Below are 20,313 nucleotides of genomic sequence, written 5' to 3'. Positions count from 1 at the left end.
TACCAGACCATCCATCTTATGGAATGAGAATCATGTCTCACTATATTAACCATAATGGAAAAAGTTTATTTTTACATGACCAGACAAGAATACTAAATCAGCCTCATAAAAATAAACACTAAGAAATATTTGCAGCAAATTTACAAACTTAAGGAATAAGTATTTCAATTGCTACTTTCACATGACTTGTTATACACTTCCACACTGTTTCTCTATTTGCCCTACCTTGAGTTAATGGCATCTTAGTGTAACTCAGAGATATCAGTAATTTTGACCAGTATGAGTTACTCCTTTCACTTTTCTCAGACACTAAATCTAATATGCACATGTTTGCTTCTAACAAATTATTCAAAACTTACTTTTGCATAAAAATGCCTCTAATATTACCACATAGATTAATTGTAAGTGTCTGTTTCCTTGACCCCATATCCAAGCATAATAATGGAACATTAGGGAATTTGGAGGGGAGGTGTTCTGTTAAAACCAGATGGCCTGTAGATGTCTGTACCTAGGAGACAAGGTCTCACTAACTTGCTTTTATTTGACCTACCTTGTTTTTCTTGCCTCGGGGTTCACTTAGAGCCAATTCATCTTGAAGTAGTTCTACCCTCTTGGCAAGCTGCAGATTTCGAAATGTCAAACTGTCCATTTCCTGCTGTAGTTTTCTCAGTGATTGATCCTTCATTTTCAGTTGTTCCTACATCATAGTGAAAACAGACCATTCCTTATAATTTAGCCTTAAGGTTTCAAATAATGAAATTATTTTTGTTTCACTAAAATATGATCAAACCTCTTGGGAATTCACACTGCATGTTGATCATGCCAGTTCCCATGTTTTCAGCTCTGTTTTGTGACAAAACCATTTTTTTGGGGCAAACAGGTAAATTTAAAAAAGTATATCTACTGAAGTAACAGACATTCATCAACTTAAAGTAAAATATCTACAACTCTGTATTATTCCATAATGTTGTTATATGGGTGTCTGGCAGTGAGGAGGCACAATGCCTGAGGCTACAATTTTATAAACTTGAATTGTGAAAGAGAACCTCCTACTCACTGATGATGCCCTTCAGTAAGAATGGGAAGCAATTTATTGGGATTCATTTTTTTCAATAAATCCTCCCTGAATTTAAGTCAGTCAAAATGAAGTCCTTCCACTATACTTAATTTTACTTTAAAGTATTCTGATTTGTCAAAGATAAAAATCAATATTATCCTAACACGAGAATATTTTTAGATGCTGCATCAATTCACCTTAAAGTCTTAAGTAAAAATAGAAACAAAATCTAAAATCTACACAATGTATCTTCTACTGCCCATTTTGTACCGTTTACACCACAATGAGGTAAGAAAGCGGAAAACTAGAGAAATATTTAATTTAGCTCTATTTTTAAAAAAATATTATTCTCAGGGGCGCCTGGGTAGCGCGGTCATTAAGCGTCTGCCTTCGACTCAGGGCGTGATCCCGGCGTTATGGGATCGAGCCCCACATCAGGCTCCTCCGCTGGAAGCCTGCTTCTTCCTCTCCTACTCCCCCTGCTTGTGTTCCCTCTCTCGCTGGCTGTCTCTGTCAAATAAATAAATAAAATCTTTAAAAAAATATATTATTCTCACTATATTTTACTACGATATTGTGACAACTTTGTGTTCACTGGTAATCAAACACAGATGACCATATCCTACTGTATATTTAAAGAACTGTAGTTACATTACTTTCACTGAAAAACCACTGCAAAGCTAAGACGAGGTCAAGCTTTAATGACAAAGTGATAGAAGTATATTGAAACAGCAACCTAGAAACCAAAGGCTGGTGTCTGCCAGCTACTGACATTATCTGCATGTTGAGAGCAGCCAGAAGGATAGAATAATGTTTCCATTAAGTAGAGAAACATTTTTCTTTTCTATTGTTTTTTAGTAAGCCCTTAATTTTTGCTTGGAGCTTAATGGCAAATATAGACCCAGCCCATATCCAAATTATCCTGTATTTCAAGTTAAAGAAATCCAAATCAATGAATGCTTACTATCTCCAACAACTCACTGAAGAGGCAAACCCAATCTATGTGCCTGCCGTAACAGAAGACATCCCAACCTTCCCATTGAGCAAACCAGCAAATTGCCATTCTTACTTGAACTGTAATGACCACCACAATGAATAGTAAAGCAAAGAGTAATTTCTTTACATCCTCAGAATTCATCACCAACTGACTAATGCTCCTACTCCATTAACCAGTCATTGATTTCAGAAGACAGCTATCTCAACCTCTCTGCAAACTCTAGTTTCTGCAATGGGGACCATGATAATGTTATCTGCCCTCACAGACTTGTGTGAAGATTAACTGACAGAGTGGATGTAATGTGCTTGGCACAATGCCTGACACACAGTGAGAACTGAATAAACAGAACCTGCCGTCACCATCACCAATGTTACTACCATTGCCACCACCACAGAGTTAATCAAACACAACCACAACCAGCATGTGACGCTGTCACACACCCATAGTGGGCTACTAAGACACACTAAGAAATACCTTTCCCAGTCATAGGTTTTAAACACAGTTAAGAGATAATGATTATTTCTTCAATGATTAAGGCAATAATAACTTGACTAACAAATCCTGGCTACAAAAAAAGCTTATTTTTAATAATCTTGGCTTGGGCTCAGAGAGCTTTGCAAGTATGGGTACAGTGATCTGAGCCGCCTCAGCCAAGTCTGTGCAACAGCACCTGAGTGGGGGACATTCTCAAGACAGAGTTCTCTATGGTAGGGCCCAACACTGGCTAGGTAAAAGGACATATTTCTGGGCTACCTGAGTGGAATCACACTGGATAGGTCACTGGTTAGGAGCTATTTCAGAAAGAGATAAGAGTAAAGGGAATAGTAATCCCTTTTGTCTCAACAGGGCGCAAGGGAGAAGGTGAAGAATGACAAAGACAGTATATTTAATGGAAACAGGCCAAGAAGAAATCTATATCCTAGAGTTAATTTAATTTATCCAATTAAAAAGATCACTAAGCAAAAAAAAAAAAAAAAAAAAAATTTATGACATGCCTACCAGAATGAGGTAGAAACAAATTTCCTCATCTCCTATTGTATTTCTCCCCTCAGTAAAGATGCTGATGATAAAAATGTATCACTCAAACAGAGTAGCCTGATTTACACAGGTTATTACTATTAAGTAGCTCAACCCAAAAGCAAGATTAATAGACTAAATGATTCACACTTTCAAATCCATTCATTACGGGACAACCATCTGCTGAATGCTGGGCATATAAATATGAATATGACATAGGCCCCTTCAGAGTGCTGTCTAGTGATGAAGAGAGACAAGAAGCTCCATTAATCCCGATGAATTTAGCTAAAGAGAGGCTATGACGTATAAGAAAAACGCAGGAGATAAAAATCAAATAGTTCTTTTTTTAGTTTTTAGCTAAGGAAATCAAAGTGCATCACATTCATACCTAAGCAAGTAAGAAAATTAAAAACAAAAAAACTATATTACCTTCACCTATCCCTAGTGAATCAGTGTCATAGTTGGGACTTTAACACAGAAAACCAGCTGAATTCCTTGCTTTGAGTATCACCAAACACTAACTTAACCCTCACAATACACATAACCTGTTTCATACCTTTAAAGCAGCAGAATTCGCCTGTTCATCCACAACACCTTTTTTCAGGACCTGATTCTGAGCCCGAAGCTGAAAACAGTACAAAGCAATAGTTAATTTTTAATATAAAGCAATCACTTGTAGCAAGGAAATCACTTACCATTACTTCATAGGAATGATTACACTGAGTAACCATCTTCTCACATATATAAAAGGATAAAAATATTAGCATGGAAGAGAATAGTAGATACCACCATTCTGCCATTTTTCAGATTAGCACAGAGGCTGAGCTGCCCAATGACATAATACTAATCAGTGACAGAATCAACACCAAAATCCAGGTCTCTTGACTTCCAACCAGGACATGGTTCTTTCTGTAAAACCAAGTCTCTTCCTTATATAAAAACTAATACAATAAACTAATACTAAATACTAATACAATAAACTAATAAAAACTAATATAATAAATAATAGGGTACCGTGTATGCCATTTTCCTTGAAACCCTGGCACACATTCATTTGTAAAATACATAGAATCAGACTAATTACAAAATAAGAACTCTACAGAGAATCAAAGTGTAGGACATTAAACATACCTAGCAGGACATGGTGCCTAATATTAGTGACACAAATATCATCCCCCACAATAACCTCAGGATGCTAGACTTGCAATAAGACATCAGCTAAGGCAGTGTATGAAAGCAACAAAGAAGCAGACTCAATCCAGAAGCTGGTAGTAGCAGGTAACATTTGAAAACTCATCATATGCCAGGCACTGTCCTAAGTGCTTTCCATGTATTACCTCACTAATCTTCACAATCCTATGAAGTAGGTACTATAATTGTGTCCATTTTACAGATGAGCAAACTGAAGTACAGAGAAGTGAAGTGGCAATGCTGAGATTCAGACCCCAGCAGATTTGACTCCAGAGTCGTAACACCATTAGACAATATTGGCTACTACTGTCTAAAGCTACGTATAAGAGAGAAAAGTAAGCTGGAAAGCTTGGGGAAGTCTTTGAAGAGGCAGGACGTGGGCTTTTTTTTTTTTTTTTTAATTGAGGTATAACTTTGTTTTAAATAAAGTATACAAATCAAGAATTCTACAGCTAAATGAATTGTATGTATGTGTGTATATATATACAACCACCACTTGCAGGATTTCGAAAGATAAAATCCACTTCTGTAGGAAGAGGAAAGTTCTCAGCAAGGATAACACTGAGCATGTAAGTATAAATATACAAGTCCTATGTAGCCAAAGCAAAAGGTTTACAGACTCATATTCTGAGGGTTCAGTACAGAGACCATGAAAGACCAGGTTCTTCTCTGAGAAACTGAACAAATAGAATGATTTTATCTGTGAGCTTAAAAAAAATCTACTTCTAATTCTGCATAATTCAGATCTGTCTCCTGAGAACAGAAATGACCCTCCTCTGTGCCAAAAGAATAATATTTAAATACTAAACCTTAAACTGAGTATGTGGAATTCAATAGAAAATTTAGCTAAGAATCTAAGAATCCAATAGCTTGAGCAAAACACAGATTAAAAAATGAGTTTCTTCTATTTTTAGAAAGTTAAAGATAACAGCTCACTATCACGACAGAAAGAAGACCCAAATCTTGCTCTGCCATTTAGTAGACAATTTAAACTTGAAAAATTCACTTAACCATTCTGAGCCTCAGTTATACGGTCTATAAAATGGGTGAATACATCTAACCTATCTTCCTTCTTCTGACATTGTTGTGAGAACCAGATAAGAAACCTATGTCAAAGTACTTTCTAAATGTTAAAGGGCCCCCAAAATGGAAACAGAACTCTTATTACTACACTAGAATCAAAGGGATAATAGATAACATAACTTGCCTGGTGTAAGGCATCGTGCTAAAGGATATGGAGGAGAGAAAGAAGTAAAAGCAGTGGTTTGCCAAGAGCTTAAATTTAAAAGGGACGATACAAGATAACTAGCAGTACTTACTACTACTTAAATTCCCTGCAAGAAGTATTGCAAACTAAGGCCTGTGGGCCATATTGACCTGCTACCTAATTTAAAAAACAATTTTTTTAAAGGATTCATTTATTTGAAGGATGCCTTAAGCATCTGCCTTCAGCTCAGGTCATGATCCCAGGGTCCTAGGATCAAGCCCTGCATTGGGCTCCCTGCTCCAAGGGAAGCCTGCTTCTCCCTCTCCCTCTGTCTGCCACCCCCCCTTGCTTGTGTGTGTGCACTCTCTCTCTCTGTCAAATAAATAACTAAAATTAAAAAAAAAAAAAAGATTCATTTATTTGAGAGTGAGTGAGTGGGGGGTGGGAGGAGCAAAGGGAGAGGGATAGAGAATCTCAAGCAAACTCCACACTGAGCATGGAGCCTGACACAGGGCTCAATCTCACAACCCTGATGATCACAGCCTGAGCTGAGCAAAAACCAACAGTCAGTCGCCACCCAGGCGCCCCTACCTAATTTAAAGTTTTACTAGAACAGAACCACACTCATTTCTCTATTGTCTAGGGTTGCTTTTGACCTACAATGACAGAGACAAGTAGTTGCAAAGAAAATGTACGGCCCTATGCCTTATATATTTACTAATAGTCTCTTTACAGAAAAAGTTGGGGCACTTCTGCTCTACAAGTTCAGAAAAAAGAAGTACCACTTTAATATTGATTTCCATCACATAGAATTTTCTTTTGCAACAGGATCACCATACTCTTGGATAATGTGCTACCTAGGTAACAGAATTCAATAAATACTTTCAAATCCACAGAGCCAGAAGACAGCAATACAACTCTGGGCTTCAGGTTTCATTTCATGCCCCTGTCCTAACTTTGGCCTGTGATCTCCTACATCTCTCTTCTTTCTGGGGTATTTAGAAGATCCTAATGACTGCTTCAAGAACTACAGGTGGGGGCGCCTGGGTGGCACAGCAGTTAAGCGTCTGCCTTCGGCTCAGGGCGTGACCCCGGCGTTATGGGATCGAGCCCCACATCAGGCTCCTCCGCTATGAGCCTGCTTCTTCCTCTCCCACTCCCCCTGCTTGTGTTCCCTCTCTCGCTGGCTGTCTCTATCTCTGTCGAATAAATAAATAAAATCTTAAAAAAAAAAAAAAAACTACAGGTGAAGCCTGAAATCTACTGAACTGATCGTTTTCTGTAGGACCAGAACCACGACAATTTAAAAAAAAGAACCTTAACTTTCATTTCTAAGACACACTTAAAAGCTACTTAAAGCAAACTGAACAGCCTACTTTGTTAAAAAGCAAAACAAAATTTTTTCTTAAAGATTTTATTTTTAAGTAATCTCTATGCCCAACACGGGGCTCAAACTCACAACCCTGAGATCAAGAGTCCCACAGTCCACCAACCGAGCCCACTAGGCATCCCACAAAACAAAACTCTTAAATTACTGCTGTATAGAATTCAATCTGATTACAACAAAAAATGATTTGGATATTCCTTTGGAAAATACTATTTGCTAAACTGATCAACAACAAAAACATGGTTTCAATAACACTGCTTCGCAGAAAATGCAGCTCCTTTAGAAATATTTAGCTAGAAAAGGATGACAATCATAAGCTCAGCACACACCACTGCCATGTTAATTACACTTCCTGGCATGTGGCGTCTCCCTGCATTTCAGCATCACTATGGCCACACTAGTGCATTAGTGAACCAGCAGCTTGTCAAATGCTGATGCTGCTGTGATCAGTCTGGTCTTTTAGGATCCATCTTTCTCCTCACCAGCATTCACCACAGTGGGGAAGCAAATGCACAGTTTTCTGTTTTAGAAATAGGTACAAGATCACCAGATGGTCACTAATGCCTCCAGGAGATACGTATGGAGGCTCCAATGCATGTGGGCCTAACTAAGAAACAACAGCCCTGAAGTCTTCATTAGGAAAAACTCTCCAGAAAATGATATCGCTCCCTTGCAAGCAGCTGTGCACCAAGCTCTTCTATTCCATCCAGTAGAGGAAGAGTAGCTCTGCAGCCCAGCTCTGAAACCCTTAGTCCTTTTAAACCTCATTTTTCATGGTCTTGTAATCTTCTGATTCGCTTTACTTTACTTTGAAAGCACAGCCCTTATTTTGATCAACCAAATCCCAGCTGTTCTTCTAGGAGCTTACTTACTGCCTCTGGTCCTACTTTGTCCATGTTTCCTAACCACTCCCTGTGGTCCGCAGGGAGCTTGCCCGTCTGTTTCTTTGGGACCTAACTAGTCAGAAGACATCTCTTATTAAACTGGTCAGCTTTAATTTTACTTTTTAAAGTAGTAAATTTTACATTTACTAATTTATGTTTGACTTCTGTACTCATCTCCCATCTCCCAATAAAACTGCAGCTCATGGTAGAGACTACAGCCTACTTCCTGTATGTCCTGCCTACAGTGAAAGATCAAAACCCTGGATAGAGAAGGCACTCAATAAATGTTTAGTTAACCAATCAAATTAAATACTGTATATAAAAGGTGTTTGAAGATAATGCATCATACAGCTATAAAGCTTCATTACTCTAACAGTCCCTCTCTGACCTTTCCCCAAGGTTTGTTTCCTTCCTCAATGATAGGATAACTCCAGACACCACTCCCTGGTACTGCAGAGCCTACGGGTAGTTTATCCCCGTCCAGGGGGAGGTACAAGCAAGTAGGTAGAGAGAAAGACCAACTGGTATTCCCAGCACTTTGGAATACTGAAAATGGTGGAAGTGGAAGGAGTTTTAGGGATCATCCAGGCCAGGGACTCTGAAGCTGGGATCTGCAGATGACTTCAGTATTTTGAAGCTTCGAATCAGGGTTTGGGTGAGGCTTAGAAATGGGTTTAGGGTTATATATTGTACACATTACTTTGTAATGAAGAAAAGCTTATATGTTTAATAGTTTGTTTTATAGGGTTGTAAAACTTGTAAAATGTCAAAATGTCCATTGGAGGAAACAGTTATGTAAGAGTGGTTCTAACACAGAAGACTGTTGGGGATAAGATGAGAAAATGTGTCTATGTGATTCATCTCTCTTTTTCCACAAACTCTTCCAACAGTCCGTGATTGAAGGCAGTAAATCTCTAATCTTGGAACCATTATCCCATCATAGATTGTCAAAGCGGCAGGAGAGATCATAGTTGACTTACCACCACTCTCTGTCCCTAGAGCAATAGCTTTGTGATAAGCCTGACTGTTCCAGAACCAGAGTTACGTACAGCGGTCTGCAGAGTGGTCCTTAGCAATTTAGATTCAGGCCTTTTGAGGATTCTTGGTGTCCAGTAGGACCACATAGAGGAATACCTGTAGGCTCTGCAGTACCAGGTAGTAGTGGCTGGAGTTACTCTGTCAATGAGGCAGGAAACATCTTCTCTCAGACCTGCCTCAGACAGAACCCTTTCTCTTGCTCCCATCCAGGGCAACTCCTTAGGACAACACCCTATCCACAGCCCCTGCAGTCTAGCTGCCTCACCAGTGACTGGATGACTAGATCAGTTGGATTAAAGAGGAAGAGTAGGACGGACACCCCCGGCTTTTCTAAGGCCTTACTATTCAAAGTGTGGTCTGCAGACACAGCATCAGCTGGGAGCAGCAGACTCTCAGGTCCCACCCCAGACCTACTGAACCAGAATCTGCAGTTCAACGAGGTCTTCAGGTGAGTCACAGAGACATTCTGTGTCTGTGACGAACTGACCTAGGGGCTAAGCTAGCACTTTCTAACAGGGTAGCCAAAAGCCACCTGTGCCTATTTAAATTCAAATTTAAATAAAATCTAACATTCTGTTCCCTAGTTGCTCTAGCCACACTGGAAGTGTTCAATAGTACCAAACAGTTAGTGGTTTGCTCTGCTGGACAGCATAGATACAGAACACTTTCATTCTCATGGAAAGTTCCATTGAACAGCACTGAACACAATGCTGTTTTCCAATCAAACTTTAGTAGTAAACTCTACACATGGCGGGGGGGAGGAAGGGGGGGCTGATACTAGATTTTAATTCAAACGATACTCATTTTTAATCCAGCTCCTGAGTCAATTTTTCTTACAGGAAGGGGCAATTAATCGGGTTCCACCAAGCTCTGCTATCTAGAAAGCAAAGACACCAAGTCAAAACTGACCCTTCACCAATATGAACAGCTATTTCCTAAGAGTGTAAATCTAAAAAGCTCCCAAAGGCAATCTCCTTCATCACTAAAAGAAGCATCGATTGCTAAGTAAACTGTTAAGAGAAATACTGGATGTCTGACTTTCCCACTTGTTTTCACTGCCTCAAAAAGAGCTTTGAAAAGATTAACTGAGAAAAAGCTATGCCATGAGCAACGGTTCTCAAACTTTTGGCGTGCATCCAAATCACTGCAGAGGTTTGTTACACACAGATTGCTGGGTTTGACCACCAGTTTCAGATTCAGTAGGTCCCAGGTGGGCCTGAGAACATATACTTCTAACTCGTTCCCAGATACAGATGATGCTGATCCAGGAGCCACACTTAGAGAACCACTGACCCAGACACCATGTAAGAACCGATCTGTGATTCTTAATCTACAGTAACAGGGTGCAGTAACAGGGGTCCCGATTAGCTTTCCCTCACATCTCAAAGAAGTAGCTTGCATTGCTTACCAATTACCTTCATAAACCTCTGAAAACCAGCTGCATACACCTTTCCCCTCCCCTAAACTTTATTAAACCTGAAGTTTCAAAAGCCTCCAATGACCTCCTACTAGGGTCTTAATCTCTACTTTTACTGGCCTGTCCATAACACTTTACATTTTAGCGGTATGTATGCCTCAGAAATTCTCATCTACTTTGGCCTCCCATGATCCATCTTTTATCGAACTAAACTTTCAGTCTCTTAAATGGGAGCTCCTCAGGCCATTTTTTTTCCTTCTTGGGAGGAAAGAATATTATGACCACAGTTCTTAAGCAAGAAATGGGCTCCTTCCTGGAAAACAGGCTGAGATCTGCACTAAATCAGAACAAGGAGATTCTGTAAATGTCCTTCGTTTAGGGATCATGCTTGTTGCTCTTGATACGTAGCCTCCTTCTAATGTTTATGAGGAACTCTACTGTCTTTGTATCCTAAATAAGGAAAAAGACCTAACTGGATTTCAACATCAGCCCACAGTTTCTGCACCAGGGAAGGTAACACAAAGCTAGAGTGCCCCTTCCACAGGCTCAGGGCTGAAGGTAGCATAGATGCTATCTAGAAATCGCTTGGCACTAGAATTGACAGAGAATAAAAAGCACATGAAATCTTTTCACCAATCTCTGTTCTCTTATGTTCTGAAATTTCCATCACATTGCAATTAAAAGGATGAAAAATGATCTAGCCCAATCTGAGATAAAAATAACCTCAAGTCTGGCAGACCTCCTAGAGTCTCCTTAGCATCTCCTCCTTCCTTGACACCCTTCCCACAGGTGTTCCCCAAAGAGTCTACCTAAAGTGTTCCACCCTGATTAACTCTTGCAGTTCAAGTACTTGTCTTCACAGGAATTATTGCAAAAGCTCTGGCCTTTGTCCTGACTTTTAGCCAGTCCATCTCCACTAGAAATTTGCAGCAGTTACCCCAACAATACCTCAAGTTACTGTGTGAACAAGATAACTTTAATGTGCCTTGCAACCTTCAAATTCTATAATTGCATCTAACCTTTAATACACCCCTTTGCTCTAAACTGGCTCGCCTTCCCATCAGTGGCATCCATCAGGGGCAGTCATGTCCCTTCATCTCAGAACTGCACGATAAACTCTTCGGTCTCCCTTCACTCACCACATCCCACAGAATGAATAAGACACAAGGAGGAGTGCCTCATACACTATATTCTTCATAAGTTTAGTGCTACAAAGTGCACACAAAATAGAGGTAACCAGGGGCGTCTGGGTGGCTCAGTGGGCTGAGCGACCGACACTTGGTTTCTGCTCAGGCTGTGATCTCGTGGTCGTGGGATCAAACAGCATGGGGCTCTGCACTCAGTGCAAGCCTGCTTCAGATTCTTGCTCCCTCCACCGGTGCACCTCCCAATTCATACACGCACTCTCTCTCTCTAAAATAAATAAATAAAATCTTTAAAAATAAATTTAAAAAAAAGATGTAAGTAAAAAGGTACTTTAACCCTAAGTCCTAAATCTAGGCCCTCCTCTCCATCTTAACAGTCACTAATTTGAATTAGTTCTGTATTACACTTCCCAAAACTATTCCAAAAGCCTACAGTCTGGTCTTCTTTTCACCAATCTTTCCCAATTTCAATCCATCCTCCACATAGTTACCAGTTCCCCTCCTAAATTAAAAACCTTTGACCTCTATTATTCAAAAAATAAAGTTCAAACTTATTTGACATCCACAACCCTTTATGATGATCAGGTCCAAATCAGCTCTCCAACCTTACTTCACCACTCTCTGCTGTGTACCTTAACGTGCTTTCATGACTGCAAACATGGACTGTTCCCTTCGCCTGGGATGCTACCAACCCCCCCTCTTCCCTATTTCCCAATCTGAGTAACTTCGACTCTCACCCTCCATCTCTTTTGTGTTCCCACAGAACTAACACTCGTCATACTGTATCATAATTATGTACAACGTCTGAACATTCTATTAAAGGATTCTCCTTAAACTGGAACTCTGCCTCACTCAACAGACCCTGGCAGACTGTTCACAGGAGGCACATAATATATGTCTGTTGAACAAAAAAGCATATATATCCAAAAAAATAAAATCTTCCAAAGTTTTTGATACTTTTGGAAGGCCATACAACTATTTCAGCAATGCAGTTACTGCTTAAAACATTTTTAGAACTCTCTTTTGCCATTTGGAATTGCCTTCTGAGATTGTTTATTCTCTGGAGAAGAAAATCAGTCCCCTTACTTTACAGTCATAAAACATTTTCACCCAAAACAGTAGAGCCAACTTTTGAGTATTGACATTCTCCACCCACTCTCCTTCATCATATGGATTTGTTCCAAACAACTTCTGACCCTTTCAAACAAGAAAATATACTCTTTCAAAGGCTGAAAACTTGCCATCCACTGACACTGTGCTACAGGCTCTTAAGACAATTCCAAATGTAAATGCAAGAAGTTTTGCCGATGGTAGCACCGCTGGAATAAGTATTGTATCTCAAAAGGCTCCCATCTGATGGTGAAAAAACGTAAGTGTGTATGTTTAGGCAAAGGTTTTATTTTTCAAACAATAGTTCATTTTACCTTGCTGAATATGTGTTAAGTGAAACCCTAAGGAAAAAATGTGCATCCGTTTCTCCAAATTGTCAAAAGGGGGCTAAGTCTTCCCAATGCTCCCATGATGCCAGATCATTGAAAACTAAGCTTAATGGCTGTTGAATCAACTTCCGAGGATGTGGGATTCTTTTATAACTTCATTAGAATATTCTTAAGGCAGCAACACCTTAGAAGCAGCACCGCCCTTTTCCAAGGAAAGGGTTCCATCATTTAAAGACGGATGCCATAAATATGACAAAGGGGCAGGTTCCTATTTGCTTAATTCAACATGTATTGAGCACCTGGGTGTTCTGCCCCACTCCAGGTGACCGAGGGAAAAGACAGAAAAAAGGACACAGCCCTAGCACTCAAGCTTTCAAAATCATCTCCAGACAACATCTTGCCAACGCACTAAATACATTCGTAACCACCCATCCCCAGTGAAACAGTTTACACGAATGGCTCTCTCTACCCTCCCGAACTGACTGCCTGGGGACACATAAATATCTTTATCCTCATCTCATTCCTGTAAGAAGGAAGAAAGCTTGGTCTTTCCCATCACTGGTCTAGGAAAATTGAGGAAGCAGCAGTGGAGGGGTTGGTCCTTACCCTTCCCTTCCCTTCCCGACCACCACCAGAGGCAGAAGCTAGGATTCGGACACCCCAGTTCCAAGCCCGCTAGTTTAGTGAGAAGGAGGAATCAAACTCCTGCTCCTTCCCGCAGAACCGCACAGGGACCCAGACACGGCCCGGCCCCATCTCCTGGGAGTTGCAGGTGGAGGCATGGTAATGGTGGACAGAGAAGGCAGAGAGGAGGGGCACGCGAGCGTGCCCCCTTCGCCGTTCCCCTCCGTCCCGACGAGTAGCTGCCAAGGCAACCCGAGGCCGCAGGGCCGGGGACCCCCTACTCCCCGCCCACGATGGGTACCTTCGAGTACTCCTGAGCCAGCTTCTGGTACTTCCCCTGCAACTCTGCCGAGGCCATGGCCTCCCCCGCCCCGTCCGGGCCTGGCTGCCCAGGCCGCTCAGCCCCGCCCCCCGCCCCCAACCCCAGACACGCTCCACGGTTGGGCTCCGCCAGCGCCTGCCCGCTCGGCCACCGCCGCCGCGCCTCCTCCTCCACTTCCGGGTTCGCCCGGTGGGAGGAAGGCGGAGTGGGACCAGGGGCGGGGCGACTACCGGGGGCGGGGCAGCGTCTGGTCGCCACCGCCCCACCCTCCCGCGCCTGAGCACGTCCGTGCGCAGCCTCGCTGGAGCGCCAGGGCTCTGCCTCTGGGACCAGAGGCGCCATCTTGACGCATGGCCCAAGATGGCGACCTAGAATGGGGAAGGAGAGAATCAAGAAAGGAAGAGAATGATGAGAGCCCCCAGAATGGGCGGGGGGCCGGGAGGGGAGGAGAACCGAGGAGAGGGGCGGTGGTTGCAAAGAGCAGAGGACCGGAAGAAGAAATATTCTAAGCGCATCAAGAATTCTGGCGGATCTTCTCTCCCCCTCCCCCTGCTGGTTCCCATGGCAACGTCTGGCGTTTGATGGTTATAGTTTTCAGAAGGTACACCGGGAGAAAGACCTTTATATTCCTCTATCTCGTTATCCGGATATGTTAGCACCAGACATGCCCTGCATTGCAAACTCTCAGACCTCCCCCAGATTTATAACGCTTGCTGCTGCCCCCTCCCCTACTCCAGACCATAGAAACCATTGTCTAATATTTTGACATGAAGTTTCTTTGTGTCGATTCTCTACCCACTCTATCCACACACCCCTGCCCCCATACGCATACCACATCAGAGCCTTTTTCAGTGGACTGAGTAAAAAGCCTTTAGGAAATTTCAGGAAATGCCTCCTACCACGCATGCAGATAGGGTGGATGATAACAAATAACTGGAGAATTGAAGCAAAAAATAGTCGGCCTGAGATATTTTATACCGCTTTTCTTGAATTAAAAGCTTCCCTCCATTCAACAAATATTTGTTGAGATTCTATTGTATATTCGCTATTGTTCTAGGTATTGCCTCTATTGCAACATTAAAATGTTCATTGATAGAGTAATGAATAAATAAAATTAGAGTATATGTTTGTCATAAATTACAACACAGCTGTTAAAACTAACGACCTAGATCTCCATGTCTGTATATATCTGTATGTATCAACAGGAAAAAATACGATGTTAGCAAATTGTAGTACACCGTAGGATGAAAAGATACATTTAAAAATAGGAAACATTTACATTGTTCATGAACACGTGAACATGTACGAAAAATAGAAAAACAAGAACTGGACAGATGCACATCAAATTCTGGAGGGTGGTCACCTCTAGTGGGAAAAAGAAAGGGAAATGAAACGGCAGAACAAAGGGCCATAAACTAATTTTTTAAACCAAATATGACAGGATGTAAACATTACCTACCTACCAGGTACAGGGATCTTAGTTATACCGGCATTTTAGGATTCTTGAAACTTTCCATGATTAAAAAAACTGTGCCAGGGTGCCTGGGTGGCACAGCAGTTAAGCGTCTGCCTTTGGCTCAGGGCGTGATCCCTGCGTTATGGGATCGAGCCCCACATCAGGCTCCTCCGCTATGAGCCTGCTTCTTCCTCTCCCACTCCCCCTGACTGTGTTCCCTCTCTCTCTGGCTGTCTCTATCTCTGTCAATAAATAAATAAAATCTTAAAAAAAAAAACAAAACTGTGCCATCCTAGTTTCTTGTTTGGCTATGAGTAAGCCTTGGATTTTTTAGTGAAAAGCTAAGCCTGTATGTGTTTTTCAGTGATTGTAGTGTATAAGGGGACTACGAACTTTAAAAAATGTTGTTTACATTTTTTAAATTTGCTAATAGCCAAGCCCTACTGTCCAGCAAACTTTCAGAACAATCCTTTTAAATTATTATTATTAGTTTTCCATGACACCACCAAGCGGCAGAATTAAATATTGTTAAGTGCATTTTTCTGGTTTGTAACGTAATGGAATTTTCAATCATTTAAAAATAAAATGTCATTTCAGAAACAACATTCCAAAGAAAGAATGTGCAACTTTGGCTAGAGAACCTGTGTGAGTTCATTTTACTGAATTGGGAAATTTACTTTCCACTGCTTGGTCCAGTTATTCTGTCAGATGTACTGTTTTCAAATCCCAGTTAAGTCTGAATACATTAAAGATTCTCTCCCTCAACACCATTAAGTGAGTGAAAAGATACCATTAAGTGAGTGAAAAGGCAACACCATTAAGTGAGTGGAAGAAGATGCTTACAACATTTATATCCAACAGAGTTCTCTTAGTCTCTTATTCAAATATATAAAGAGCTCTTACAAATCAACAGAGAAAGGCAATCAAAAAGAAAAATACGCAAGAGGCTTCAACAGGCATTTCACAAAAGAAGATATACACACATCCATTAAACATATAAAAGGATGTTCAGTTTCATTAGCAATCAGGAGAAAGTGAAATTAAAATCACAGTGAGACACCATGCACATCCACACAAATAGCTAACGTTAAAAAGATTGAGAAGTGTTAGTGAGGATATGGAACAGGAGAAGATCTTAGAAAATGCTGGTAGGAATATAAACTGGAAAAATCATTTAAGAAAAGATTTTAGTATTATTTACTCACTTGAAAAAGTACATATTCATGATCTACCAATTCTACTCTTAGGTATACACTAAAAAAAAAAAAAAAAAAAAGACAGTGTGCATGTATTCACCAAGAATATTCATACCACTATTATTCATAAGAGCCAAAAAAAATCTATCAACAGAATAGATAAATGATTGTATATTCGTATTATGGAATACTAAACAGCAATTTAAAAAAAAACTGAACTATAGCTACAGCTAACTACTGGATGAATATCAAAATATAATCCAGAATGAAAGCCAGATCCGCCCCCCAAAAAATTATATTGTACAACTTCATTTACATAATGTTAAAAAATGGCAGAATTCAATTACAAGGTTCAGGGATGTATGCTGGGGTAATGTAACTAGAAAGAAAAATAAGGAAGTGATAACCACAAAAGTGAGAAATCTGACTCTAAGGGAGCATGACATGGACTTTGGGGGTGATGGCACGGTTGTTTCTGTGTTAACTTGGTGATAACTCCTCATCAGGTACATTTTTGTTTGTGTATTTTTTCTATGAGTGTTCCATTTCACAATAGCACATTTTTCTTTTTTAAATCTCAATTATCTCATACGCTTGCTAGCAATAGTTCCCAACCTGTAAAGATAACATACTTATGGGGGGTGTGTAAATGAAGGTTGCTTGGAATTACTGTAAATATGCAAGTGTTATGATGATCATTAAATTATTTAAAAACGTAATTGTTTTAGCATTTTTTTCAGTTGCAGGTGTGAGAAATCGAACTCAAACTAGCTTAGACCCAAAGGGGGAATTTACTAGAAAGGTATGTGAATAGCTCACAGAACAACAGGGAAAAGAGGAGCACAGGATCTCAAGTACAACTTAGACCAGGGATCTGTTTTTGCAACTCTCACACTCTCAACATGTACTCCTTCCCCATATTTTCCTTTACTTCTGTGAGCTACCAAAACCAAGTGGCCCACTGGTCCTAAGGCTCCCATCTCACAACTCTGCCTCCCAAGAGAAACTAGGCTGTTTAGTTCCAGTTTGAAAAATCCTAGGGAAGGTCTCTGACAGCTTGGGTGAGATGCCCATCCTTGGTTCCATCAGCTCTGACCTGAATTCTCAGTCACATAGGATGGACAGGTCAGCCGGGAAACCCCCTAGGCCCTGACCAAACCTAGACACTAGATCACTCTTTCCCCAAATGAAGACTTCTATGACAGATGCCACCAGGGTAAGCAAGGGACACATGACTACAGAGACCAGTAAGGGCCAGAAAGCAACACTGGGGACCCCTTGATGCTGATCCAAGGTCCCTTGCCCCACCCTCAAGGGCATAGTGTGCTCTCCGCACACCCAGAAGCCATCTTGGGAGGTGAGAGAGAGGGGCCAAAACTTAGAATAAATGAGTATTTCCTAAAAGGGGGGACTATTGTAAACCTAAATAAACAAACAAACAAACAAACTAAACAACAGTTTTGACTGAAGAGACTGGGAAATTACTAACTGATGAAATAGGCTTTCCCCTTCCAATGCAGAGGAGATTGTGAGAAGAACAGATCTGCCATAGAGAAAGGATAGGCTCCATTTTCTCTGCATATCTAAGCATACCATGAGTCAGTTATGGTCACATAGCATAAGCAAGAAAAAGTTTTGGTTTGTGCTATTCAAACTCCATCCTGAACAATAAAAGATCTGACTTAAAACAAGACTTGGGACTTCATTATACATCATGAAAGGATAATGATGGAGAACAAAGATGTTGGCCCTTAGTTCAATGTTGATGAATAAACAATTATATATTAAATAAGGGGTCTTTAAAGAAACACACCTAAAATAAAGTTATTGATTCATTGATGAAAGTGTTGTGACCAGATTCTTGCAAGAACCTAAGCCTGTATTTTCTAACCTCGTTAATTGCTAATTCAGTGTGTATGGCAATTTGAGAACATAACTATTGCCAAGTAAGGGGAATCAAATGTAATGTATATAGAATGAGAACAACGTGGAACTTCCCTTGGTCACACAGTGACCAATTATGCCATGGGGTTACTTAGAAGATATTGTCAATCTCTAGGTGCACATTATTTCTTGGTGCAATAGAGTCATATGTTTTCCATCTTAGCATATATCTGAAAATCAAGAGCTTCTTTCAATCTTCAAAGCTCTATCTTTTGAAATCATACATTTTACTTCATAATAACCTGCTGTATGTAGCAGCTCCTACAGTGACATTGGAAGACCAGCTAGCCCCACCTGCATCTCCCCACACAGGCATTAAGATAAGTAACAATTTTCTCTGGTCTAGTTTCACAATCCCCATGGCTGGTCACCACACCTGACTACTGAGATAATAGACAAAAAACAGAGTTTGCATGAGTGGATATAAGGAAAGGACTAAAGAAGGCAAACTTTGGGTCTTTTTTTATGGCATATTGTCCTTGTGTTACTTATATTTTTAACCCAGGGGGGAAATGTATATCACTGTACAGTAAAATTAGAGAAGGGGTGGAGGGAAGGGGAAGAAAGAAAAGAACTTTCCTCTACTTGATTTTCTTTTGAGCAGTTAGCTCCAAAGTTCAGGTTTTGTAACGAGTGCTCAGTGAGGCAAAATCTGAACAGAATCTGATGATTTGCAACTTTGAGGAGATCTACTAAAAATAGGAATTCTGGACTTTGTAGTTTTGCAACTCCTTTCTTTGGCTATGCCCTAATGCTTTGCCTCCCTCAGTCACAGCAAGACAGAAGAATGACAGAATAAACACATGGCTTGTCCAAAGTCACATGGCAAACACTGGCAGAATCATAACCAGAACCCAGGTCCCTTGTCTCTACTACAGGCTGTATTTTCTGTAAGCTAGGTTAAGTGCCCACATGTAAGAAACCTTTTGCTATTTAACTTAAAGAATCAGAAGGTGAACAATGAGATACCACCTCATACCAGTCAGAATGGGTAAAATTAATCAGTCAGGAAATGACAGATGTTGATGAGGATGCAGAGAAAGAGGAACCCTCTTACACTGCTGGTGGGAATGAAAGCTGGTGCAGCCACTCTGGAAAACAGTATGGAGGTTCCTCAAAAAGTTGAAAATAGAGCTACCGTATGACCCAGGAATTGCACTACTAGGGATTTACACCAAAGATGAAAATGGAGCAATCCAAAGGAGCACCTGCACCCCAGTGTTTATAGTAGCAATGTCCACAATAGCCAAACTATGGAAAAAGCCCAGATGTCCATCAACAGATGAATGTATAAAAAAGATGTGGTATATGTATATACAATGGAATACTACTCAGTGATAAAAAAAAAAAAAGGAAGGAAGGAAGGAAGGTCTTGCCATTTGCAACAACACGGATGGAATTAAAGGATATTATGCTGAGCGAAATAAGTCTATCAGAGAAAGACAATTATCATATGCTCTCACTCATATGTGGAATTTAAGAAACAAAACCAAGGATCATCAGGGAAGAGAGGAAAAAATAAAACAAGATGAAATCAGAGAGGGAGAAAAACCGTAAGAGAATCTTAGGAAACAAACTGAAGGTTGCTGGAGGGGATGTGGGTAGGAGGATGGGATAACTGGGTGATGGGCATTAAGGAGGGCACGTGATATAATGAGCACTGGATATTATATAAGACTGATGAATCACTGACCTCTACCTCTGAAACCAATAATATATTTTATGTTAATCAATTGAATTTAAACTTTTAAAAAATTAAACTAATAAAATAAAATAAAATAAAAAGAATCAGAAGGTGAATGAGTCCTAGATTAGGGGTGAGGATGCCAAAAGGTGTGTTATACATCTTGGTATTTATTTTGGACTTGTACCTTCATGGAATATATACCATTGGAGCTATTTAAAACAAAGGGGCAGGGGCTGGTCTAAGAATTCAGGGGTTTCTCACATAATCCAAGGGCAAAGTCTGGGGGCAAGGAAGTGCGGGTGGGA

The 20,313-nt window shown here is 40.5% G+C and overlaps 1 protein-coding gene across 1 annotated transcript in view; it reads right to left on the bottom strand.

Moving 5' to 3' along the window:
- Positions 1-13,803, bottom strand: part of PPP1R21 (protein phosphatase 1 regulatory subunit 21) — a 60,948-nt gene extending 47,145 nt beyond the window's left edge. Inside the window, exons 1-3 of the mRNA XM_026486252.4 lie at positions 13,705-13,803; positions 3,628-3,696; positions 551-697 (exon numbers count right to left, since the gene is read on the bottom strand). Of these exons, the coding sequence (XP_026342037.1) occupies positions 551-697; positions 3,628-3,696; positions 13,705-13,761 (273 nt within the window). The 5' untranslated portion in view covers positions 13,762-13,803. The remainder of the gene's footprint in view (positions 1-550; positions 698-3,627; positions 3,697-13,704) is intronic.
- Between the last annotated feature and the right edge of the window lie 6,510 nt (positions 13,804-20,313).

Source organism: Ursus arctos, unplaced genomic scaffold (assembly GCF_023065955.2).
Source record: "Ursus arctos isolate Adak ecotype North America unplaced genomic scaffold, UrsArc2.0 scaffold_8, whole genome shotgun sequence".
NCBI classification, from domain to species: domain Eukaryota; kingdom Metazoa; phylum Chordata; class Mammalia; order Carnivora; family Ursidae; genus Ursus; species Ursus arctos.
The sequence above is the reverse complement of the archived record's forward strand: the minus strand, read 5'-3'. Positions and strand labels throughout refer to the sequence as shown.